Source organism: Nelumbo lutea, chromosome 1 (genome assembly GCF_056320005.1).
Source record: "Nelumbo lutea isolate HS-2025 chromosome 1, American lotus-T2T, whole genome shotgun sequence".
NCBI lineage: Eukaryota > Viridiplantae > Streptophyta > Magnoliopsida > Proteales > Nelumbonaceae > Nelumbo > Nelumbo lutea.
Genome location: NC_142684.1, coordinates 138,636,316 through 138,661,461, shown reverse-complemented (window position 1 = coordinate 138,661,461; position 25,146 = coordinate 138,636,316). Strand labels below are relative to the sequence as shown.

The 25,146-nt window shown below is 42.2% G+C and overlaps 1 protein-coding gene across 17 annotated transcripts in view; it reads right to left on the bottom strand.

The window, feature by feature from the left end:
* LOC148877879 (uncharacterized) overlaps positions 1-25,146 on the bottom strand; it is a 66,363-nt gene that overhangs the window by 22,330 nt on the left and 18,887 nt on the right. For all 17 annotated transcript variants that reach the window (XM_088945864.1, XM_088945868.1, XM_088945852.1 and 14 more), the window contains one exon: positions 17,369-17,479. In XM_088945864.1, coding sequence (XP_088801990.1) covers positions 17,369-17,479 — 111 coding nt within the window. The remainder of the gene's footprint in view (positions 1-17,368; positions 17,480-25,146) is intronic.

Below are 25,146 nucleotides of genomic sequence, written 5' to 3'. Positions count from 1 at the left end.
GCCCTGGTCCTCTATTTATAGCTTTAAAGAGAGGTTCTCCTAATCCCATTAGGTATTTCCTAATCCAAATCTTGTATTTGGATCTGAACTCTCTTTAAGAGATAAGGATAATCCCCTATCTTATTTGCAGATAAAGATCAGCCCTCCTAATCTAATTAGGAGTTTCCTGATCCAGATCTCTATTTGGATCTGGACTCTCTGAGTGGATAGGGACAATCCCTTATCCTATCTGTTGATCTAAATCCCAGAACCGCCCCTCTTTAATTAATCTCATTAAGCCAGTTCGTATTGGAATTTAGGCCCATTAAGTCTATGTGCTCACTTATCCTCCAAACAAATGCCCAGTTGGATATCCTTGTATTGCGTGGGACCCAAACATTGATCTACACATCAGCCACATGGGTTCATTCCAGCCTCTGTTACAAGGCCTAGCCGAATTCACTGTAGGAGACATTGAACCCCTGAGTCCATCACCATGGGCTCTTAATGGGCCCAACATTTACACTAAATGGTCTTTGGGTCAAGCCACCATATAAAAACCCATTGGACTGTGGATAGATGCAAGATTAGCCCATCAGGTATTACCCTCAATGGTCTTACACTTAACCTCTCAGCCCATAATGATCAAACACTGCCCGACAAGAGAGGACCTCTCCCTCGGCTGCAAGGTACAGTGTTGCACTCACTACTCACATGGATCCCGAGAATTAAAACCTTTTGCAAACATTTTGAAACCACAATATGTATATCCCTATATAAATATATTTTGCATAACAAATTTCAACGGTTGAAATCGACTGCCGGCAGTTTTGGTTTCCATCAAAGAGAGTGCATCCCCGATCATTCACTTTGTCCGACAAAGGGGCTGATCCTGTCACTATGATCACCCACTCAGATGAATTCTCGAACTGTCCCAACATACCCAGGTTTTGACCCCCTCTAAGGATCTCACTGATTGGCATATCAAAAACAACACAATCCTACACCTAGTGTAGTATCATAATCGAGTCTAGGGGTCAGGTGTAACATTCCAGATTTGCCCATCTATCTCCAAGGTCCAGGGCAATACTGGAATTCTGGTCCGGTTTAGGGTTTTAAAAAAACCTACACTACATGTACCTCAGGTCTCACCCTGGTAGCTGAGACAAGCCACCCCAACCAACTTGGCGGCACATCAGTGTCGGCCTTGACAAGATAAATCTCCCATGATCTATCCAATGCCTGTGAAGATTCTAAACTAACACGAGTCTCATACGTGTCCAGTTTAAGGGTATTACACAGAAACACACCATAATAACATGAATCAAATATGTACTTTATTCATTTACATTAAATGTCATAACGTACATCATTCTGATTGGAGCAAAGGGCATACACTGTCTAACAGCTCCCACTTGCACTTAGGTCCAATCTGGTATAAGCCGGAGCCCCATGCTTTCCACGTGTTTCTCAAACACTTTCTATGCCAATGGCTTAGTCAATGGGTCTACTAAATTTTCCTCTCATGCTACCTTCTGAATTAGGACATCCCCTATTCCAACTATCTCCCATAGTACATGGTACTTCCTCTCGATGTGCGTCGACTTCGAGTGGGCTCGTGGCTCCTTAGCCTGAACAATGGCTCCAGTGTTGTCACAGCAATGGAATGGGTGATGTGCTGGATGGAACCACTCCCAATTCATGAATGAACTTCTTCATCCATACGGCTTCTCTGGTAGCTTTACTTGCGGCAATGTATTCGGCTTCGGTTGTGGAATCTACCGTGGACCCCTGTTTGCTACTTTTCCAGCAAACAACACACGATCCTATCGTGAAAACATAATCAGATGTAGACTTTCTATCATCTGGATCTGACTGGAAGTTGGCATCAGTATACCCCTGGATCTATAGTGAACTACCATCGAATACCAAACAAAACTATTTTGTCCTTTGAAGGTATTTTAGTATGTTTTTCACAACAGTCCAAGGCTCCTACCCTGGGTTTGACTGGAATCTACTTACCACACTCACTGCCTGAGAGATGTCAGGACGAGTGCACAGCATGGCATACATGATGCTCCCCACGGCTGAGGCATAGGGAATGTCCTTCATGCCTTCAATCTCTTCAGGAGACTTGGGAGACATATCTCTTGACTATCTTGTCATTGTAAGCAGATTGGGATAATCCTATTATCCTCTTAGATCTATCTCTAAAGAGCCGAAAACACAGTATGTAGGAGGCTTCTCCAAGATCTTTCATGCCATACTTTCACCGTAGTCAACATTCCTACATCATTCCCAATGAGTAGAATGCCATCTACATACAGAACCAGGAGCGTAACCTTATCGCAGTCTCTAATGCGTAACCCCAAAAGGATGTGGGTAACTCTGAGTGTACGAGAAGTGATTGGACCATATCCAATAAAGTCAGATTCCTCCTCTCTAACACACCATTTAGCTGTGGTTTAGCAGGATGAGCTAGTTGTGATACTATCCCATTGTCTTTTAAGTAGTCCCTGAATTCGTCAGAGAGATACTCGCCACCTCGATCCGATCGAAGGGCCTTAATTTCTCTCCCTAACTGCTTCTCGACCTCTTGTTTGAACTCTCTGAACTTTTCAAAGGATTCAGAGTTGTGTCTCATTAGGTACACGTAACCATACCGTGAGTAATCATCGGTAAATATTATGAAATAAATGTGCTGGTTACGTGCCCTAACACACATGGGACCACATGCATCAGCATGTATAAGGTCAAGCGTGCCTGTAAATCTTTCAGGCTTACCGTTAAATTGTCGTTTCGTCATCTTACCCTGAAGGCAAGGTTCACAGGTTGGAAGATCTTCTATAGTTAGAAAATTCACAGGTACATCCAGTGTGGGTTTTCTTGAAACCCTGAACCGGACCGAAATTTCAGTATTGCCTTGGACCTTGGAAATAGATGGGCAAAACTAGAATGTTACACCTGACCCCTAGACTCAATTATGGTACTACACTGGGTGTCGGATTGGGTTGTCTTTGATATGCCAATCAGTGAAACCCTTAAAGGGGGTCAAAACCTGGGCATGTTGGGACAATCCGAGAATTCATCCAAGTGGGAGATCATAGTGACAGGATCAGCCCCTTCGTCGGACAAAGTGAATGATCAGGGATGCACTCTCCCTGATGGAAACCTAAACTGCCAGCAGTTGATTTCAACCATTGAAATTTGTTTATGCAAAATATATTTATATAAAGATATACATATATATATATATATATATATATATATATATATATAATATATAATGGTTTCAAAATGTTTGCAAATGGCTTTAATTCCAGGGATCCATGTGAGTAGAGAGTGCAACACTGTACCTTGTAGCCGAGGAAGAGGTCCTTTCTTGTCGGGCAGTGTTTGATCATTATGGGCTGAGAGGTTAAGTGTAAGATCGTTGAGGGTAATACCTGATGGGCTAATCTTGCATCTGCCCACAATCCTTGGGTTTTCATAAGGTGGCTGGACCCAATGACCATTTAGTGTAAATGTTGGGCCCATTATGAGTCCATGGTGATGGACTTAGGGGTTCACTATCTCCTACAGTGAATTTGGCTAGGCCTTGTAACAAAGGCTGGGTTGAACCCATGTGGCTGATGTGTACATCAATGTTGGGTCCCACGCCATACAAGGAGAGTCAACTAGGCAGCAAGTTAAGAGTTTAAGTGAGCACATGAACTTAATGGGCCTAAAGCCCAATTCGAATTGGGTTAATAAAATTAATTAAATAGGGGGGGATTTGGGATTTGGATCAACAGATCTTAAAGAGTCCAGATCCAAATAAGGATTTGGATCAAAGGAACTCCTAATTGATTAGGAGATAAGATAAGGGATTATCCCTATCTGTTAAAAAGAGTCCAAATCCAAATAAAAGATTTGGATTAGGAAACTCCTAATGGGATTAGGAGATTCTCTCTTTAAGGCTATAAATAGGAGAGCAGGGCGAACCTCCAAATAGACAGTTCGCTGAATACAGATAGAAGACTACACAGTTTGACTGCTTTTGTCTTCTGCTCTTTTCTCTCCTGCTCTTGTCGCTCCTACCCAATTCAATCTCCACTTGTGGGAATGATCAAGAACCGTTCTTGATATTGCTTCTTGCTAGAAGACCATTATGTTCCATTGTGAACGAGAGACGTTTTCGACCAACATCTACTCATATCCAGCTTTGTGTCATTTTTGAACAAAGCGATCAACAAGCTGCTCCAGCGCACTACTCTCGCCCATTGTCCAAGATTCCCCACTACTGCCCCCCGTTGGAGTCCGGGCCGTGTCTCAGTCCCAGTGCGATAGATCATTCGAAAAGACCAGCTAAGCATCATTGGCTTGGTCAGCCTTTACCTGACCAACTACCTAATACTACACAGGCTCATCAAATAGCGCTTTTAGCTTTCTTCAAGATTTGGCCGAAGTTGTTCAGCAGATTCCCACGTGTTACGCACCCGTTCACCCGCAATCTGAAGTTGTGCTCACCAGCCCTCCACTACATTCTTGTTGAAGAATTTGGTTCTTGCTAAAGAGCCATCCTATTGATTCTGCTTCACCTCACACTGTGTCATCTTCAGTGGGAGCAGTTTTTGGTTTTCTCCTTGGGCGTGAGCACCTTCATTGAGAGTTACTGTTACTCCGTATCAAGTATATCCCTCTCCTCCCTTTTGGTTTCAGATCTGGTCCGGTTTCATTCAAGATTGATCCTTGAAAGTGCAGTTTTCAAAAATAGGGAATATGATTCCCAGATGGAAATTTTTTGAAATTTCGCCCTACCTTCCTGTAGGGTTCGGCCATCCATATGATGGATCTCTCATCCCTTCAGTGGTATCAGAGCCAAGTTCAAATCTTGAACCGAATTAAAACAGATCTGGGTCTACGCAAATGGGCAGAAGGCATTCTACCCGATTTTCGCAGTTAGCGTCTTTCTGTGAAATTGTTTCCCAGTTTTTGGGTGAATGATCTGAAATTAAATCTTTGTTAATCTGATTTATATCTAAAATTGTTCCATATATTTTTCTTGGACTTTGGGCTGTTTGTATGGTGGAGATCGAATTCTTTAATAGCGCAAGAACTCTGCGCACCTGCTGATTTGTTCTATTCAGTCATGGTCTGTAATTAATTTTATTATTTTTAATTTTTAGACATAATGTATAGGAATTCAAATCTGATGTAATATTAATAGAAAATTAGGTTTTCTATTTTATTTCATTCAAGAACTAAGCAGAAAGCGCAAAGGAGAGAATTTCGCAGATTTGGGTTCAGCCATCTGCAATTTGCAGTTTTGGAAACTGCATACTGCGAACTAATCTTTGTTTTGCAAGGTAGCGGTCTTACGAACAACCCTCTTACTGATTCTTGATTGTCTTGTATCAATTGTTTAATTTCAGATCTTCTTGAATTGAATATTGAATTAAACATCAAACCCTAGACCCATTTGAACCAGATTGGACCAAACTAGTTGGACCTTATCTATGGTTCGGTGGGGGTTGTTCTCAGCCCTAAAATTGCCTATATGGGCCGAGGGATTGATGGTTAATTGCAAGATGCAATTCGACCCACATCTGTAAAACGCAGTTTTAATATGTTAAAACTACTTTAGCCCAGTTTAGCATAAATGCTATATGGGCCGAACTGCTCTTTGTAGTTCAGCCCATATACCTAGATAATATTAATTGATAATATTATGAAATTAAATGGGCTTTACATATGGGTTTTATAATTATTTAATTGATTTGATCAATTATGGTTTTCATGCTTGTGATGTGTTGATTACATGGGCCATAAGTGCTTGGCCCATGTTAATGCAACAATGGCTCTTTCGAACACCATGACTGAATGCACATCATTGCCATAGTGTCCTTAAGATCATTGGATGATCTCCTTACATGGTGGGCCCCACACCAGCTTCCTCCCCAAGAGAAACTATGCAGAACCCTAGCCGTTTAGGGCCCATCTAAATCTGGCTTTATGAAAGCCAGTGGGAGCCACTTCGGTTTGACCTAAATAAATTCTTGGAAGTTTTTCGATCCATCCATTTAACATAAGTGCATGTGATAGGGAATTTCATATGACGAATTCTCTAAAGACCTTCCATCATTAGTATGAAGGTTGACTGTATTGGTGGGTGGGGATGCACCATAAAATTGAGCTATCCATCTACTAATGCAGTTGGCTGGATTGCTTCATGAGATGATAGGGGCGTCATAGATCGATGTGGGAGGGGCCTATCCTAAAATGGAACTCTCCCACGGTACCTTGGCGTTCACGAACATAATGGGTGAGAACCTACTGGACAGAAAGGTTTAACCTAAAATGGCTATGAACCTTGTTTGACAGAGGCCAAAGGGAAAACTCATAAGATGAGTGGATGAGATTCTTCACAGAAGGTGGTGGGGTTTTGCAGTTGAAACAGTTGGCTCCATGCACCCTATGTGGTTTCCCGCATTTCTAGAAACATAATTGTCTCCGTCATTGAGATTGGAGGGAATCTTAGAGATGCCCAAAATGGAAATTGAACATAGATTAAAAGCCATATCTATGTGATGACATGAATCAATTAGGTTGTGGACTTACAAATCTGCCTTGCCTTTACCAGAAATGGCAAACAGAAACCTGACCAAACTGTTGGATGACAACAAACTCAAGGGCCTTAATTATGCTGACTGGTCCTGAAACCTTATGTTGGTTCTAACGTCCGAAAAATTTGACAAAATTGCTAAGATAATCCGATACAGTGACAATTCAATAAGATCGAAGTGTCCAATGATATATTGGATAGTCTGAAGACTATGTATGAAGAGCAGAACCATTCTACTCGTCAGAAGGTCTTAAAATTGTTTATGACCACAAAGATGACCGAGAACCAACAGGTTCATGACCATTGTCTAAAGATGATGGGTTATATCAATGAACTAGAAGCTCTCGGGTTAGGGCTAGACCATTACACCAAAATTGATGTTGTCCTCAATTCCTTGCCTCCGTCCTTCAATCAATTCATCATGAACTATAACATGAATAAGTTAAATGTTAGCCTTCAGGAACTCAGCAATATGTTGCAGAGGGCTGAAGAACTGATTAAGAAGGATAAGCCGATTGCCATGTTTGTTGAATGTGGCAAATCAGGTAAGAAAAAGCGGAAGGCTAAAAGGCAGGCTCAGAAGAAAGGTAGCAAAGCTAAAAAGCAGAAGAAGGATAAGGCATCAAATGCATGTCACTATTGCAAACAGACCGGCCACTGGAAGAGGAACTGTCCTCAATTTCTGGAGACTAAGAAGAAAGGTAATTTCGAATCTTTTATCATAAAGACCAACTTGTTGGTTACTTCTGCTTCCTGGTATATTGACTCCGGAGCTTCAATTCATGTGTGTAACTCACTGTAGGGGTTCAAGATAAGCAAAAGACTGAGTGACGGAAAAATGACACTCTACTTGGGGACTTCTGCAACAGTTGCAGCTACATCCATAGGAACTATAGAACTAGTTTTCAGAGAATGAACAATTGTACTTAAAAATTGTCTTTGCATACCTAATTTAAGAAGAAATTTGATTTGTCTCAAAATTGTGCATGATGGTTATTCTATCTTATTCGGTAATGTGATTACCATTAAACGGAATAACAAGTTCCTCGCATATGGAGAACTTGAGAATAGTCTCAATGTTCTTCATCCTTCTCTGGAAGCAAACATTACCGAAACTACGTCAGAAATAATCCCCAAGAAGAGGACTCGTGATACAGTAAGTCCCACGTGCCTGTGGCATTACCGACTTGGCCACATTAATATAGATCGTATCACAAGGTTGGTAAAGGATGGTCCTTTGGATTTTCTAACCGTAGATATTCCAACCTGTGAACCTTGCCTTCAGGGTAAGATGATGAAACGGCCATTTACGGGAAAGCCCGAAAGATCTACAAGCACATTTGACCTTATACATACTAATGTATGTGGTCCCCTGAATGTTAGGACACGTAACCAGCATGTTTATTTTATAACATTTACCGATGATTACTCACGATATGGTTACGTGTACCTAATGAGACATAAGTCTGAATCTTTTGAAAAGTTCAAAGAATTCAAACAAATCGAGAAACAGTTAGGGAGAGAAATTAAGACCCTTCGATCAGATCGAGGTGGCGAACATCTCTTTGACAAATCCAATGACTACTTAAAGGACAATAGAATAGTATCACAACTAGCTCCTCCTGCTACACCACAGTTAAACGGTGTGTCAGAAAGGAGGAACCAGACTTTATTGGATATGGTCCGATCACTTCTCGTACACTCGGAACTACCCACATCCTTTTGGGGCTACGCATTAAAGACTGCGATTTACGTGCTGAACCGGGTTCCAACCAAATCCGTTCCTAAGACTCCATATGAGCTATGGACCGGTAAGAAACCAAGCATGAGAAACTTGAAAATTTGGGATTGTCCAACACATGTTAAAAGAACGAGTGCTGACAAATTGGAATCCCACACCAGTCATTGTCGATTCATAGGCTACCCCAAAGGCTCTGTGGGTTACTTATTCTATTATCCAAAAGAGCAAAAGGTGTTTTGCAGTTGAAATGCCCACTTCTTAGAAGAAGATTACATCCTGGATAATCATCATCAGGAAGTTCTTGATGAGGAGAGCCCAGGGGTAGTGGGAGATGTCCCACCAGCTCCAAAAAATAACCAACCTAGGAGATCTACCCGGGTTTCCAGGCCTCCAGTTCGTTGTGGGTATGACCAAGAAAGTTACTTGGTGGAAGCCACGACTAGTGAGGAGGATCATGTGACTTATACGGAAGCTATGTTGGACATAGATTCCTTGAAGTGGGTGGATGCCATGAGAGCTGAGATGGACTCAATGAAGACCAATAGAGTCTGGGCTCTAGTAGATCCGCCCCCTGGGGTACAGGCAATTGGTTGCAAATGGATCTGTAAGAGGAAGAAGGGCCCCAATGGTAAAGTTGAGACCTACAAGGCTCGTCTAGTGGTGAAAGGGTACACTTCGAAAGAGGGAATCGATTATGAAGAAACCTTTTCGCCTGTGGACATTCTTAAATCCATTAGGATCCTGCTAGCTGTAGCAGCTTACCATGACTACAAGATTTGGCAAATGGATGTCAAAACCGAGTTCTTGAATGGAAATCTTACTGAAGATACCTATATGCAGCAACCGCAAGGTTTCATAGCTGCAGGTCAGGAACACATGGTTTGTAAACTCAACTGATCCATATATGGACTTAAGCAAACTTCTAGGAGTTGGAACATCCGTTTTGACTCTACCGTCAAACAGTTTGACTTTGAGCAACATCCGGATGAGCCCTGTGTTTACAGGAAAACCAGCGGCGATAAGGTTACGTTATTGGTTTTGTATGTAAATGACATTCTACTCATTGGGAATGATGTAGGAATGTTAACTACGGTGAAAGTGTGGCTTTCATAGCAATTTTCCATAAAAGATCTTGGAAAAGCCTCCTACATATTGGGTCTTCGACTCTATAGAGATAGATCGAAGAGGATAATAGGATTATCTCAGTCTGATTACATAGACAAAATAGTCAAGAGATACAACATGGAGAACTCCGAGAAAAGAAATGTTCCATTTAGGCATGGAGTCGCTCTTTCCAAGGGTATGTCTCCCAAGACTCCTGAAGAGATTGAGGACATGAAAAAGGTTCCCTATGCCTCAACCATAGGGAGCATCATGTATGCCATGCTGTGCACTTGTCCTGACATTTCTCAAGTAGTGAGTGTGGTAAGCAGATACCAATCCAACCCAGGGTAGGAGCATTGGACCGTTGTGAAAAACATACTAAAATACCTTCGAAAGACAAGAGAGTTTTGTCTAGTATTCGATGGTAGTTCACTACAGATCCAAGGGTATACTGATGCCGATTTCCAGTCAAATCCAGATGATAAAAAGTCTACATCTGGTTATATCTTCACGATAGGATCATGTGTTGTTTGCTGGAAAAGCAACAAACAGGGGTCCACCACAGATTCCATAGCCGAGGCCGAATACATTGTCGTAAGTGAAGCTGCCAAGGAAGCCGTTTGGATGAAGAAGTTCATTTCGGAATTATGAATAGTTTCATCCGGCACATCACCCATTCCATTGTTGTGTGACAACACTAGAGCCATTGCTTAGGCTAAGGAGCCACGAGCCCACTCGAAGTCGAAGCACATCAAGAGTAAGTACCATGTACTGCGGGAGATAGTTGGAAGAGGGGACGTCCTAATATAGAAGGTAGCATCAGCAGAAAATGTAGCAGACCCATTGACTAAGCCACTGACACAGAAAGTGTTTGAGAAACAAGTGGAAAGTATGGGACTCTACCTTGTACCTGATTGAACCTAAGTGCAAGTGGGAGCTATTAGATAGTTATGCCCTTAGCTCCAATCAGATTGATGTACTTTTTTGACATTTATTGTAAATGAATAAAGTACATAATTGATTCATGGCATTGTGGTGTGTTTCTGTGTAATACCCTTAAACTGGACACTTAATGAGACTCGTGTTAGTTTAGAATCTTCACAGTCGTTGGAAAGATCTGGGGAGATTTATCCTACCAAGGCTGACACTGATGTACCACCAAGTTGGTTGGGGTGGCTTGTCTCAACTGCTAGGGTGAAACCTGAGGTACATGTAGTGTGAGTTTTCTTGAAACCCTAAACCGAACCAAAATTCCAGTATTGCCCTAGACCTTGGAGATAGATGGGCAAAACTGGAATGTTACACCTAACCCCTAGACTCGGTTATGGTAGTACATTGGGTGTCGGATTGGGTTGCCTCTGATATGCCAATCAATGAGATCCTTAAAGGGGGTCAAAACCTGGGTATGTTGGGACAGTCCGAGAATTCATTTGAGTGGGTGATCATAGTGACAGGATCAACCCCTTTGTCAGACAAAGTGAATGATCGGGGATGCACTCTCTCTAATGGAAACCTAAACTACCGACAGTTGATTTCAACCGTTGAAATTTGTTTTGCAAAATATATTTAAATAGATATATATACATACATACATATATATATATATATTGTATATATATTGTAGTTTCAAAATGTTTGCAAAAGGTTTTCATTCCCGGGATCCATGTGAGTAGAGAGTGCAGCATTGTACCTTGCAGCCGAGGGAGAGGTCCTCTCTTGTCAGGTAGTGTCTGATCATTATGGGTGAGAGGTTAAGTGTAAGACCATTGAGGGTAATACTTGATGGGCTAATCTTGCATCTACCCACAATCCTTGGGTTTTCATAAGGTGGCTAGACCCAAGGATCATTTAGTGTAAATGTTGGGCCCATTATGAGCCCATGGTGATGGACTCAGGGGTTCGTGAGTTTTCTTGAAACCCTAAACCGAACCAAAATTCCAGTATTGCCCTAGACCTTGGAGATAGATGGGCAAAACTGGAATGTTACACCTAACCCCTAGACTCGGTTATGGTAGTACACTGGGTGTCGGATTGGGTTGCCTCTGATATGCCAATCAATGAGATCCTTAAAGGGGGTCAAAACCTGGGTATGTTGGGACAGTCCGAGAATTCATTTGAGTGGGTGATCATAGTGACAGGATCAGCCCTTTTGTCAGACAAAGTGAATGATCGGGGATGCAATCTCTCTAATGGAAACCTAAACTACCGACAGTTGATTTCAACCGTTGAAATTTGTTTTGCAAAATATATTTAAATAGATATATATACATACATACATATATATATATATGTATATATATTGTAGTTTCAAAATGTTTGCAAAAGGTTTTAATTCCCGGGATCCATGTGAGTAGAGAGTGCAGCATTGTACCTTGCAGCCGAGGGAGAGGTCCTCTCTTGTCAGGTAGTGTCTGATCATTATGGGTGAGAGGTTAAGTGTAAGACCATTGAGGGTAATACTTGATGGGCTAATCTTGCATCTACCCACAATCCTTGGGTTTTCATAAGGTGGCTAGACCCAAGGATCATTTAGTGTAAATGTTGGGCCCATTATGAGCCCATGGTGATGGACTCAGGGGTTCACTATCTCCTACAGTGAATTCGGCTAGGCCTTGTAACAAAGGCTGGGCTGAACCCATGTGGTTGATGTGTACATCAATGTTTGGGTCCCACGCCATACAAGGAGAGCCCACTGGGCAGTAGGTTAAGAGGTTAATTGAGCACATAAACTTAATGGGCCAAAAGCCCAATTCGAACTAGGTTAATAAGATTAATTAAATAGGGGCTGATCTGGGATTTGGATCAATAGATAAGATAAGGAGTTATCCTCGTCCACTTAAAGAGTCCAGATCCAAATAAAGATTTGGATCAAAGGAATTCCTAATTGATTAGGAAAGTTGATCTTTATCTAAAAATAAGATATGGGATTATCCCTATCTGTTAAAGAGAGTCCAAATCCAAATAAAAGATTTGGATTAGGAAACTCGTAATGGGATTAGGAGATTCTCTCTTTAAGGATATAAATAGGAGAGCAAGGCAGACCTCCAAATAGACAGTTCGTTGAATACAGAGAGAAGACTAAACAGTTTGACTGCTTTTGTCTTCTACACTTTTCTCTCCTACTCTTGCCGCCCCTACCCAGTTCGATCTCCACTTGTGGGAGTGATCAAGAACCTTTCTTGATATTGCTTCTTGCTAGAAGAGGCAATCTGAAGTTGTGCTCACCGGCCCTCCACTACATTCTTGCTGAAGAATTTGGTTCTTGTTGAAGAGCCATCCTATTGATTCAGTTTCACCTCACACTGTCATTTTCAGTGGGAGCATTTTTTTGTTTTCTCCTTGGGCGTGAACACCTTCATTGGGAGTTACTGTTACTCCGTATCAGGTATATCCCTCTCCTCCCTTTTCGTTTCAGATATGGTCCGGTTTCATTCCAGATTGATCCTTGAAAATGCAGTTTTCCAAAATAGGGAATGCGATTCCCAGATGGGAGAAAGATATCTTTTGAAATTTCGCCCAACATTCCTACAAGGTTCGGCCATCCATATTATGGATCTCTCATCCCTTCACTCTCTTAGATTGATTACAACCTATTTCACTTGTCTTTGGATCAAGGTTTACTTCAAATTAGTTTCTTTAAACTTCATCTGACCCCTATTTGTGCTATTTTCTTGTTGTAATGGCTTCAGGCAGAGGTGATATCATCCCTGTAAAGATGAATGGACAGAACTATGAGATGTGGAAGTTCCACTTTGACTTTTATGTTGACGGAAAGGGTTTAGAAGGATACCTGAATGGAACGGTCACCAAACCAGCTGAGACCGAGGCCAAAGCTTTACAACAATGGAAGTTGGACAATGGTAAATGATGAAGGGTGATTTGGCCCGACCTCGTAGTCCGGGGATACATGTGCGTGACCTGGCCCAATGAATAGCTCAGTCTGACAGCACGACCGCGACTCGACGGGAGAGACGCGCCGAGTCCAACGCTGGCTACTCAGGGAGTTGCAACTCGCCAGGGACTAAACCTGGCCAATTTTTTACTCCCACCAAGTGTGGAAGGGCCTGAACTCCTCCTAAGGGGCCTGGAGCTCTTCCGTCCCGAGGAAGAAGCACCCCGGTTCTCGGCTAAGTACCGCGGGCACCTCGGGGCAGCCCCACCCCCGGTGCCGGCACTTCGGCACCTCGGTACCGGGAGAGACCTGCCCCAGGCAATCCTGTGCTCGGTAGCTCGGTAGGCTGTGGGGGGCCCTGCCTAACATCCGTACCCGTCGGACCAGGTGGTAGGGTTCTGATCCCTTGCCAGGCAGCTTTCCACCTACCAGGCGGTTGCCGCCTCTGGGAAGCATGACAAGTCTGTCAAGCCCGTACCTAGCGATGGCAGTGTGTGGCGGCCACCTGCTCCTGCCACGCCTGTCCTGGCAGTAACGCCTAGGGCGGTGGCGGTTATGCCAAGTATGATTGGACTCCAACATAAAAAGAACTCCAACTCCCACAAGAAAAGGGTATTGAAGCTAAAGCACTTTCGGCACTCTCACTCTCTACTCTTTTGAGATTTTCTCCAATTCTAACTTAGCCATCAGAGTGTTCCCCCCGGGATAAATCTCCAGGAACCCTTCACTTTCTCCTTCCTCTCAGGTGCCGCCCGTCCAGTTAGAAGCCAACTTGTAGCCAGCTAGGAGTGCCCAGATTGTATCAGTAAACTTGTTTCTTGGATTCTGAGTTCTATAGACTATCATATATCTGTACCCATGAGGAGAATGAAAACAACATATGAAATGTACATGTATCTAGAAAAAGTTTATCAATAGTCCAATGTATCTAAGCAATATCAGATAGAATCAAAAATATTCTCTTACAACCAAGGAGATGGGAGAATACAGGAGTATTATTCTAGTTTTCTTGATTTATGGGTTGAATATGAGATTGTTCACATTGAACCCTCGGATCCAGTAGAGTGTGTGAAATATCTTCAGAAGCACTTTGAGAAGAGAAAGGTGACTTAATTCTTGATGAGACTTAAACCTGAATATGAGATAATCAAGTCCAACATTCTGAGTAGGGGAACACTTCCAGATATGGATTCTGTTTTAGGGGAACTTCTGAGAGAAGAGACTAGACTTCTCACTACAGTCAGGTTTGATGGGAAGATGGCTGATGTTGGGGCTGAAACAGCCTTTGTTACTCATGGGGGTAAGAAGCCAACCTCCAAGGACCTCTCCAAAACCCAGTGCTATGAGTGTAAGGGTTTTGGACATATTGCATCTCACTGTAAGAAGAAGAATGTGTGTACCTATTGCAAGCAACAAGGTCACATCATTCCAGACTGTCCAGTACGACCAGCTAAGGGCTTTCAGAAAAAGACTCAGCCCCGGGCATATCAGACAGCAGATGGACCAGCAACAGACACTATACCTACCAAGGGTGAGTCCTCAGTGAAAGGTGAATAACAGGTGTCATGGATGAAGGGTTCGGCAACTAGTATCTTCTGCTATTTCCTCTACTTTCTCTGCTATTGGCTTGTCTAGTAAGTTCTCTACATATTGTTCTTCCCCTTCACATGCTTGGGTTATAGATTTAGATGCCACCAACCATATGATAGGAGCCTACCTCAGCCACCCAATCCCTTCCACTAAAACTTACCATAAACACATTATTACTGCTAATGGTGAAAAGTTAGACATCATTGGCAGTAATGATCTATCCCTTCAACTATCACCAACCAGATCCTTTCCTCTCTCCAAAACCCTCTTAATACCCAACCTTACTACTAATCTGATTTCTGTTGGTCAACTTGTTGATGAAGGAAATGTTCTCACCTTTTCTTGTGATGGTTGCTTGATACAGGACCGGTACACTAGGAAGGTGAAAGGGAAGGGGCATAGGTTGGGCCGTCTGTTTGTGCTGGAGTTCAAGAAGCCTCAACCGGGGGCATCCTCAACTTTACTTAGTTCTTCTTTGTCCGATTCTATGTTGAGTTATAGAAATAATGTTTGGGATTTATGGCATAAACGATTAGGTCATCCATATTCCCCAAAATTAAAATTTTTGTTTGACTCTGGTTTGATTAAGAATAAAGTTTCCCCTATTGAAACTTTGGATGTTTCTTCCACTATGTGTTGTTTGAGTAAAAGTCATGTTTTACCATTTCTTCATAAATCTGAACATGCCACTAAACCTTTCAAGATAATACATAGTGATGTTTGGTCTGCTTCTATTACTTCACGATTGGGGTACAGATATTTCGTATTATTTATAGATGATTGTACCAGATATACTTGGATTTATTTTCTACGATACAAATCAGAAGTCTTTGGTGCATTTAAATTGTTTCATATTATGGTGCAAAATCGATTCAAGTGCAATGTGACTATCTTCCACTCAGATTCAGGGGGAGAATATAGAGATAGAGACTTTTTGGCATACTTGAGAGGAGTCATGGAATTCAGTATCAGCACAACTGCCTAGAAACTCCACAACAAAATGGTGTAGCTGAACGGAAGAACGGACACATTCTCAATGTTGTGCGGACATTACTACAGGAGTCTCACACTCAAACTTCGTTTTGGGTAGAAGCATTCAGTACAGCCGTGTATTTGATCAATTTTCTTCCATCTTCTATTCTAGGCAACACCTCTCCCTTCCAAAAATTTTTTGGTTATCCCCCAGATTTCTCTAGCCTTCATGTTTTTGGATGTCTTTGTTTTGTTCATCTTCCTGTTCGTGAACGATCTAAATTAACTGCTCAGTCTGCAATATGTGCCTTTGTGGGATATAGTCCTGACCACAAAGGACTTTGGTGTTATGATCCTGCTACTCGTCGTATTCGGATTTCTCGGAATGTTGTGTTCAACCTCTCAGGGACTATTTTTCTCTTCCCCATCATCCATACAGTTGAGGGTTTATGATAATGCTAGTTGGGATGGTTGCCCTGACACTCGTTGATCCACTACTGGGTGGTGTGTCTTCATGGATGACTCTCTCATATCCTAGAAGTGCAAGAAACAACAAACTGCCTCTAAGTCTTCCACTAAAGTCGAGTATAGAGTTGTCTTCTACATGTAGTAAGATTGTTTGGCTGAAGTCACTTTTCATTGATCTTGGGATTTCTCTTCCTACTCCTATCCACTACTGGGTGGTGTGTCTTCATGGATGACTCTCTCATATCCTAGAAGTGCAAGAAACAGCAAACTGTCTCTAAGTCTTCCACTAAAGTCGAGTATAGAGTTGTCTTCTGCATGTAGCGAGATTGTTTGGCTGAAGTCACTTTTCATTGATCTTGGGATTTCTCTTCCTACTCCTATCCCTCTATGTGCCGACAACACCAGTGCTATCAAGATCGCATCTAATCCAGTCTTTCATGAGAGGACTAAACATATCAAGGTAGATTGTCACTTTATTAGAGACCTCCTTGTTGCAGGCTCTGTATCTCTTCCTCATGTTGCCTCTCACATGCAGATTGCCGACATCTTCACCAAGGCCATGACTAGGAGTCGACATCTCATTCTTGTGGGCAAACTGATGCTGATGTCTATGCATCAGTTTGAGGGTGAGTGTGAAGATATATCTCGATGTACATTATTAGAGTAGTCTTTGTTGTACAGTATAATAGTTCATATTATTTTATTTGTTCTTTTTATCTTTCAGCCCTGTAAAGGCATTCTTGTAACTGTACATACTTTTTATCTCTTTAATATAAAAGAGGCTCTTTGGGGTGGGGGTCGATTATTCTTGACACCCCTAGATCTGTTTTCTTCTAGATCTGAATTCAGTTCACATGCATTAATTATTCCAAGGCTTAAAAGCCTAATGGTATATAGGAAAGCATACATAACATAGTTTTATTATTATTGCATAATTAAACCAGCCTATCCAATGAAGGAATGACAGCTAAAACAATGAATATTAAGATATTGCACAAAACTAAGATCAGTATCTAACCTTCAACTTTGACCAACTTGTCAACCATAATGGCCTCATTTCCATATCTGAGCTTGACTGTATAATACCACGAGGTAGATAATCTACTTTCATGGAATCCTCCTGTGATTCCTACAGAACAGTGTGCCTTTTAGAAAATAAATAAAAATATAGATAAAAAGGATATAAATTATAGACACGAATACAAACCCTGCAAATTGAAAGAAATCATAAACACAAAAGCAAGATGTCCAGATGCCATATATATGTACATGCACAGATTTCCCTTTTTAAGATCCAGAATAGAAGTATGAATATCCTCATATCAAGTTTCTGTATGTAGGAGATTCCTAATCCTCTTTTTGCAAATTACATATCAAAAAAATTGGCATGTGTCTACATCTAGAATCTTCTATGGATGAAGTGAATTTAATAGGTACAATGGACATCTTTTACCTTTTGAAGATAAAAAGCACAAGGGAAAACAATTTTTTTATCAGCAGCAAAGGGAAAACAATTGCCTATAAAAACCAGAATGGCCTTTTCACTTTGCCACATGGATATCATTTATAGCTAGACACCAAGAACTCGAAAAATAAATTTTCCCATTCATTACAGAAGGGACTGAATTTTGGCCCCCCAAAAGTATCCCATAACAGAAGCATAAAAGTAGATGAGTTCTTCTATGTTTCTCATCTTACTGGAAATCAAACATGTTATGTGCCTTAGAAGAACTCACCCCTAAAAGCTAGTTATTAGAGGGAGGGAACCCAGACATCTGTTATGTGCCTTAGGATAATTCACCCCTAAAAGCCAGCTATTAGAGGGAGGGAACCCAGACACATATACACCCCACAACGGCATCCCATACTATCGATGTGGGACTAATGAATCATAACATTCCACCATGCTCCGCAGCCCCGGCGCTCATGCACGCTGGCTTTGCATTAGTCCCCCTAGTCCCAGCCGAAAACTGCAATACCGACGTCACCACCTGCACCGCACGATTGCAACTGGGAAGCATAGTGTAGGCTCTGATACCATCTGTTATGTGCCTTAGGAGAACTCACCCCTAACAGCTAGCTATTAGAGGGAGGCATGTTATGTGCCTTAGGAGAACTCACCCCTAAAAGCTAGCTATTAGAGGGAGGCATGTTATGTGCCTGCAACTAGCAACACCATGCCGAGTACAACGTCAGAAACAGTGGATGATCGGATGGATTGCATGGAGATCCATCTGCACAAGACCACAGGATACTTACAAGAAATCAAGCAAACACTAGCCCTGTTGATGACACAGATGGAGAAAAATTCGACGGAAGGCAACCACAATGGCAACCAAGAAGGAAACAGCAGATATCAAGGGGGCGGTCAGCATGGTTGGGCCTCAACTCGTTCAGAAAAACTAGATTTCCCAAAATATTCAGGGGAGGATCCCATACCCTTGATCTTTAGGGCAGAAAGATATTTTGAATACCATGATACACCTAGCCATCAAAGAGTTCTTGTCACTTCATTCAACCTGGAAGGAGAAGCGATCTTGTGGTTCCAATGGTTCCGGCAAGCCCACCCACAGGTTTCTTGGTCTGAATTCACAGAGGCTTTGTGATGAGATCTCTCAAAACTCAAACAAATTGTGTGAGAGTGGTTGGGTCAATACAGGGCTGTTTTGGACCCACTGACCTCCGTTTTGGAAGGAGAAGCGATCTTGTGCATCCGTTTTGGAGACCTCCACCCAGACAATGAAAGTGGTTGGGTCAATACAGGGCTGAGCAATTTCAGTTCTAATTGACAGTGGGTCATCTCTCAACTTTGTGACCCAAATGGCAGCCAAACAATTGGGCCTAATACAAGAACAGGTGTTGCCATTCAATGTACATGTAGCAGATGGCAGCAACATCAGTTGTGATAGCATATGAAGAGGGGTCCACCTGAAGTTACAACAACATTCATTTTTAGTGGACCTCCATCCATTAGAGATGAGCGGAGCTGATGTGGTATTAAGTGTGCAATGGCTACAACAGTTGGGACCGGTTGTATGTGATTGGTCAAAACTAACAATGGATTTCTCCATTAATGGACAGAAGTATCATCTGAACGGGGTGGCTAAGAGTGCTCCACAACAAGGACTAAGAGCCATCCTCAAGACTAGTTGTAGTGAAGGGCAAACCCTCCTATTGCATATGGGACTGAATACCAGCCCAGTTTTAACCAGTCCAAAGGAAGCAGCCACGCCTCTGGAAAACCAACAAGCACTCCGGTGGTTACTCAACACCTATTCAGATGTCTTTCAAGGACCCAATCAGCCACCTCCTTCCAGACCCATGGACCATAGAATTGAGATCATCCCAGGGTCAGCTCCATCAAATGTTAGACCTTAAAGCTACCCCAGATTTCAGAGGGAAGAGATGGAGAAAATTGTTCAAGAATTACTAGAGAAAAAATTCATACAGCCCAGTTCAAGTCCATATTCAGCACCCATCCTTCTAGTCAAGAAAAAAAATGGAACATGGAGGTTTTGTGTAGACTATCGGAATCTAAATCAGATCATAGTAAAGGACAGGTTCCCCATTCCAATCATTGACAAGCTATTGGATAATTTACATGCTGCTACCATATTTTCTAAGCTTGATCTACGAGCCAGTTACCATCAAATTCAGATGCATACAGCAAATGTACCTAAAACAGCCTTCCGTACACATGATGGCCACTATGAGTTTCTTGTCATGCCTTTTGGGTTGACAAATGCACCAGCAACCTTTCAAGCCATCATGAATGAGGTATTCCGTCCCTACTTGCACCGCTTTATTCTAGTCTTCTTTGATGATATTTTGGTATATAGTGTTGATTGGGCTTCTCATCTACAACATTTAACCATCACTTCGGAACTTCTAAGAAAACATCAACTATATGCAAAGGCTTCTAAATGTGTTTTTGGACAAAAACAAGTCCAATACCTAAGCCATGTGGTCAAAAAAGGGAAGGTCATGGCTGATCCGGAGAAAGTTGCTTGCATTCAACAATGAACAACACCTACATCAGTGAAGGCCTTGCGGGCTTTTCTAGGCCTCACAGGCTACTACAAGCGCTTTATACCACATTATGCAAGGCTAATAGCACCACTCACCCAATTATTAAGGAAAAATGCATTTCAATGGAGTGAGCAAACCCAGCAAGCCTTCACTAATCTAAAGCAAGCAATTTCTACACCACCAATTCTATCATTACCCAACTTCTCAAAGCAGTTCACACTTGAGTGTGACGCTTCGAGGACAAGTCTAGGAGCTGTTTTAATGCAAGAGGGGAAACCATTGGCCTATTTCAGCAAAGTACTCTCACCACAAAATCAACATATGAGAAGGAGCTCATGGCTGTTGTACTTGCAGTCCAAAAGTGGCGGGCTTACCTACTGGGCCGCCGATTTGTCATCAAGACAGACCACAAGAGCCTGAAATTCCTGCTTGATCAGAAATTCCATGCACCTGAACAGCAGCAATGGGCCCACAAACTCATGGGCTATGACTACATTATAGAATATAAACCTGGTACAACTAATCGAGCAGCTGATGCTCTATCCAGGCTACCTGAGTTGGCACAACTCACTGTCTCTAGGCCCAGTTATCCATTACTTGAGCAGCTCAAAGCTGAAGCCTTTCAAGATACAGAACTAGCCCAATTAAGGGCCAAATGGACCCAGAACCCAGCCTTCACCCCAGGTTTTTTAGTTCGTGACTCAACACTCTATTACAAGGGTCGATTGGTTATCTCATCCAAGTCACCCATGTTTGCCGAACTGAACCTGTTGAGAGAGCTGAGAAGAAGAAGACGAAGAGGAAGAAGAAGAGAGGAGAGTCTGATGTGTTCAAACGGGCACTGTTCACTAATGTAAGAGCAATACATAATTTACATGAAAGGACCAGGATGCCCTTGATTAGTGATGGGACACCCAGTCTAATAAAACACAAGATACAAATAGGCCCAGTTACTAAGGCCCATTAACTAGAGACTCTAATACCCAGCCCAGACAAGAGAATAACAACATATCAGCCGAACCAACACTCCCCCTCAAGCTAAGCATGGATGTCAGTCATGTTTAGCTTGCCCAGTAAGTCCAAAAATTTCACTGTGGTTAGCCTTTTAGTTAAAACATCTGCAATTTGCATCTTTGAGGGAGCGTAAGGAATGCAGAGTTCTCCTATGACTATTCTTTCTCTAACAAAATGGTGGTCTATCTCAATATGTTTTGTTCTATCATGTTGCACTAGGTTATTTGCAATGTTGATAGCAACCTTGTTGTCGCAGTACAACTTGAGAGGACACTCAGTCTTCACTCCCAGTTCACCAAGAAGAAAGTTAAGCCATAACAGTTCCGCAACACCATGAGCCATAGCTCGATATTCTGCCTCTGCACTAGACCTTGCAACAACATTCTGTCTTTTACTTCTCCATGTAACTAGATTTCCCCCAACAAAAGTGCAATAACCTAAAGACGACTTTCTGTCACCCACAAAACCAACTCAATCTTCATCAGTATATCCTTCAACTTCAATTCAATTGTTTTTTTCTGAACAGAATCCCTTTCCCAGGGCAAGACTTCAAATATCTGAGAATTCTTTCTACAACCTTCATGTGAGGAATTTTGGGATTGTGCATAAACTGGCTGACAACATGAATGGCATAAGCAATGTCAGGATGAGTGAGGGACAAGTAAATTAACTTCCCCACTAACTTCCGGTATCTCTCCTTATCAGGGTAGTCCTCTCCCACTGACTCCTGTAGACCATGATTTGGTTCTACTGGAGTATCTGTTGGCCTGCACCCGAACATGCATGTCTCTTGGGTCAATGATGTATTTTCGTTGACATATATAGATGCCTTGGATCTAGCAATTTCAATCCATAGGAAGTACCTCAGTTGACCCAGGTCTTTGATTTCAAATTCAGCACCTAGGACCTCCTTCAGTCTGTTGATCTCCTCCTTATCATCCCCAGTAATTACCATATCATCTACATAGACGATAAGAGTTGTAAGTTTCCCATTCCTCTTCTTTATAAATAAAGTATGATCTGCCCCGCTTTGAGTATAACTACCTTTCTTCATGGCTCCACATAGTTTCTCAAACCAGGCACGAGGGGACTGTTTAAGGCCATATAGTGCCTTTCTCAGTCTACACACTTTTCTGCCAAATTCATAACCTGGTGGAGGATCCATGAATACCTCCTCATGTAGATCACCATTTAAAAAAGCATTCTTCACATCCAGCTGATGAAGCTCCCACGAGAAGTTTGCAGCTAATGAGAGTAGGACTTTGATAGTGTTGAGTTTTGCTACGGGAGCAAATGTTTCTTTGTAGTCAACTCCTTCCTTTTGAATAACCCCTTTGCCACGAGTCTAGCCTTGTATCTTTCAATAGACCCATCCTTCCTATGCTTCACGGTGAACACCCACTTGCATCCAACAGTACCATTCCCTTTCGGTAGATCTACTAGTTCCCAAGTCCCTGCTTTCATCAAGGCCTTCATTTCTTCAATCATAGCCTCTTTCCACCTTGGGTCAGACACAACCTCACAGTAACTAGTAGGAACATCCACAGAAGAGAGAGCATACACAAAAGAACAATAACTAGGGGACAAGTGTGAGTAAGACACAAAATCCGCAATAGGGTATTTGATAGTACAAGAACGAGTAGATTTACGAAGTGCAATTGGAAGATCCAAGTGAGAGGAATTGATAGGATTACCTTGAGTTACTGAGATGGGTTGATCCAAGTCCAATTGGTTGTTGTCATAAGTTGGAGGGCTCTTCTTCCTTCTATTGTAGGTAACTCTGATATCTTTTTGCTGCCTGTTGGAGCCTTTAGTAACATTTTCCACACCACTAGTAGTAGCAGGGCCAATGGGAGCCTCACTAGATTCACCTAGGATACCACAACTAGGAGGATCAAGAGGAGAAGATGGAAGATCCGAGGCAGAGAGAGGCACAAAGAAATGGGGAATAGAAGAATCAATCGGAGGGTCTTCTTCCATCCTACTAGTCTCCCCCTTAAGAGGATCCGAAGAAGATTGAAAGTAGGATTGAGACTCAAAGAACACCACATCTTTTGAGACATATCTTTTCTTGGTGACTGGATCATAACACTTGTATCCCTTCTGAGTAGGAGAATAACCCAAGAAGATTCCCTTTGTAGCTCGAGGATCCAGTTTTGTCTTCTTTGGATCCTTGACATGTATGAAACATACACACCCAAAGACCCTTAGTGGAAGAGAAAAAACAGGGAGATGAGGGCAAAGAACCGAAAACGGAGTCTTCATTCCCAAGACCTTAGATGGCATTCGGTTTATCAGATATGATGCAGTGATGATTGCCTGAGACCAATAGCCTTTTGGAACCTTGTGCTAAAATAATAAAGCTCGTGCAGCCTCCAATAAGTGTTTATTCTTGCGCTCAGCAACCCCATTCTGTTGGTGGGTACTAGCACAAAATGACTGGTGAATCATTCCCGCACCCTCCATAAACAAGTTTAAGGATCTTTCGAAATATTCAACAGCATTATCTGACCTGAATTGCTTGATTTTCTTGCCAAATTGTGTTTCAACCATTTTGCAAAATGCCATGGTTACCCGCAGCACTTCATCTCGTGTCTTTAATAAGTAGATCCATGTGCATCAAGAATAGTGGTCAATAAAACTGATAAAGTATCGATAGCCATCCACAGAAACAATGGGAGAAGAACCCCAAACATCAGAATGCACTAAGTCAAAAGGTGCTTGAATTTCATTACTAGAAGTTGAGTACACAGTTCTACACTGTTTTGATAATTGACAGACTTCACAGACTAACTTTTGACTTGACACACCTTGAAACAATTCCGGAAACAACATTTCCAATGACGAGAACTGTAAATGACCTAGTCTAGCATGCCACAGGTGCAGCTTAGATAACGACTCCACATTAGATTGACCGCTAGTAGTAGATGTTTGAAGGGCTGAACTGATGTCTGCACCCAAGTAGTAGAGGCCTCCATGTTCATGACCGCTCCCAATCATTCTCTTCGTCAAACTGTCTTGAAAAACACAATGGGTAGGAAAAAAAGTTATGCTACAATTCAAGTTCTTGGTAAGTTTTGAAACAGATAAAAGATTTGAAGAGAGATTGGGAACATGTAAGACAGATTTGAGGGAGATGTCCTTGCTTAGGCCAACCACTCCTTTCCCAGATATGGTAGAGAGGGAACCATCAGCAACCTTCATCTTGTCTTGACCAGACATTAAATGATAGGAAGAGAATAAGGAAGACATGTGAGTCATGTGGTCAGTTGCACCGGAATCAATAATCCAGGAGGCTGGACCAATGGAACTAGTTGCACTAAAGGTTGAAACAATACCTGATCTGGCAAGGGAGGTGGAAGCAAGAGAATTTGTCCTTAGGCGGGCCAGTGCCCGGCTAAGTACCTCTACCTCATCAGCTGTGAAATCCATAGGCCCATGTCCTTGGGAACTGGTAGTTTGTCCCGAAGAAGAGGAAGCAACTATGGATGAGTGTTTGGAACCTCCATCGCTGTGACTTGCTGCTAGGTTCCCACTTGCCGAATGGCCCTTCTGGTGCTTCTTCTCTTTCCTCAATGCTGTTGGTTTCAAATGAGGGTAGAGAACCCAACAGTTCTCTTTCACATGTTTTTCTCCCCCACAGTGAGTACACCTCAGGTGTCTCTTGTCAGAGAACTTGTTCCCCCTTTGGCTTGTAGAAATGAGAGTTGAATGTTCTATAGACTGCTCTACTGGTTTAGTCTGGGCATCAAC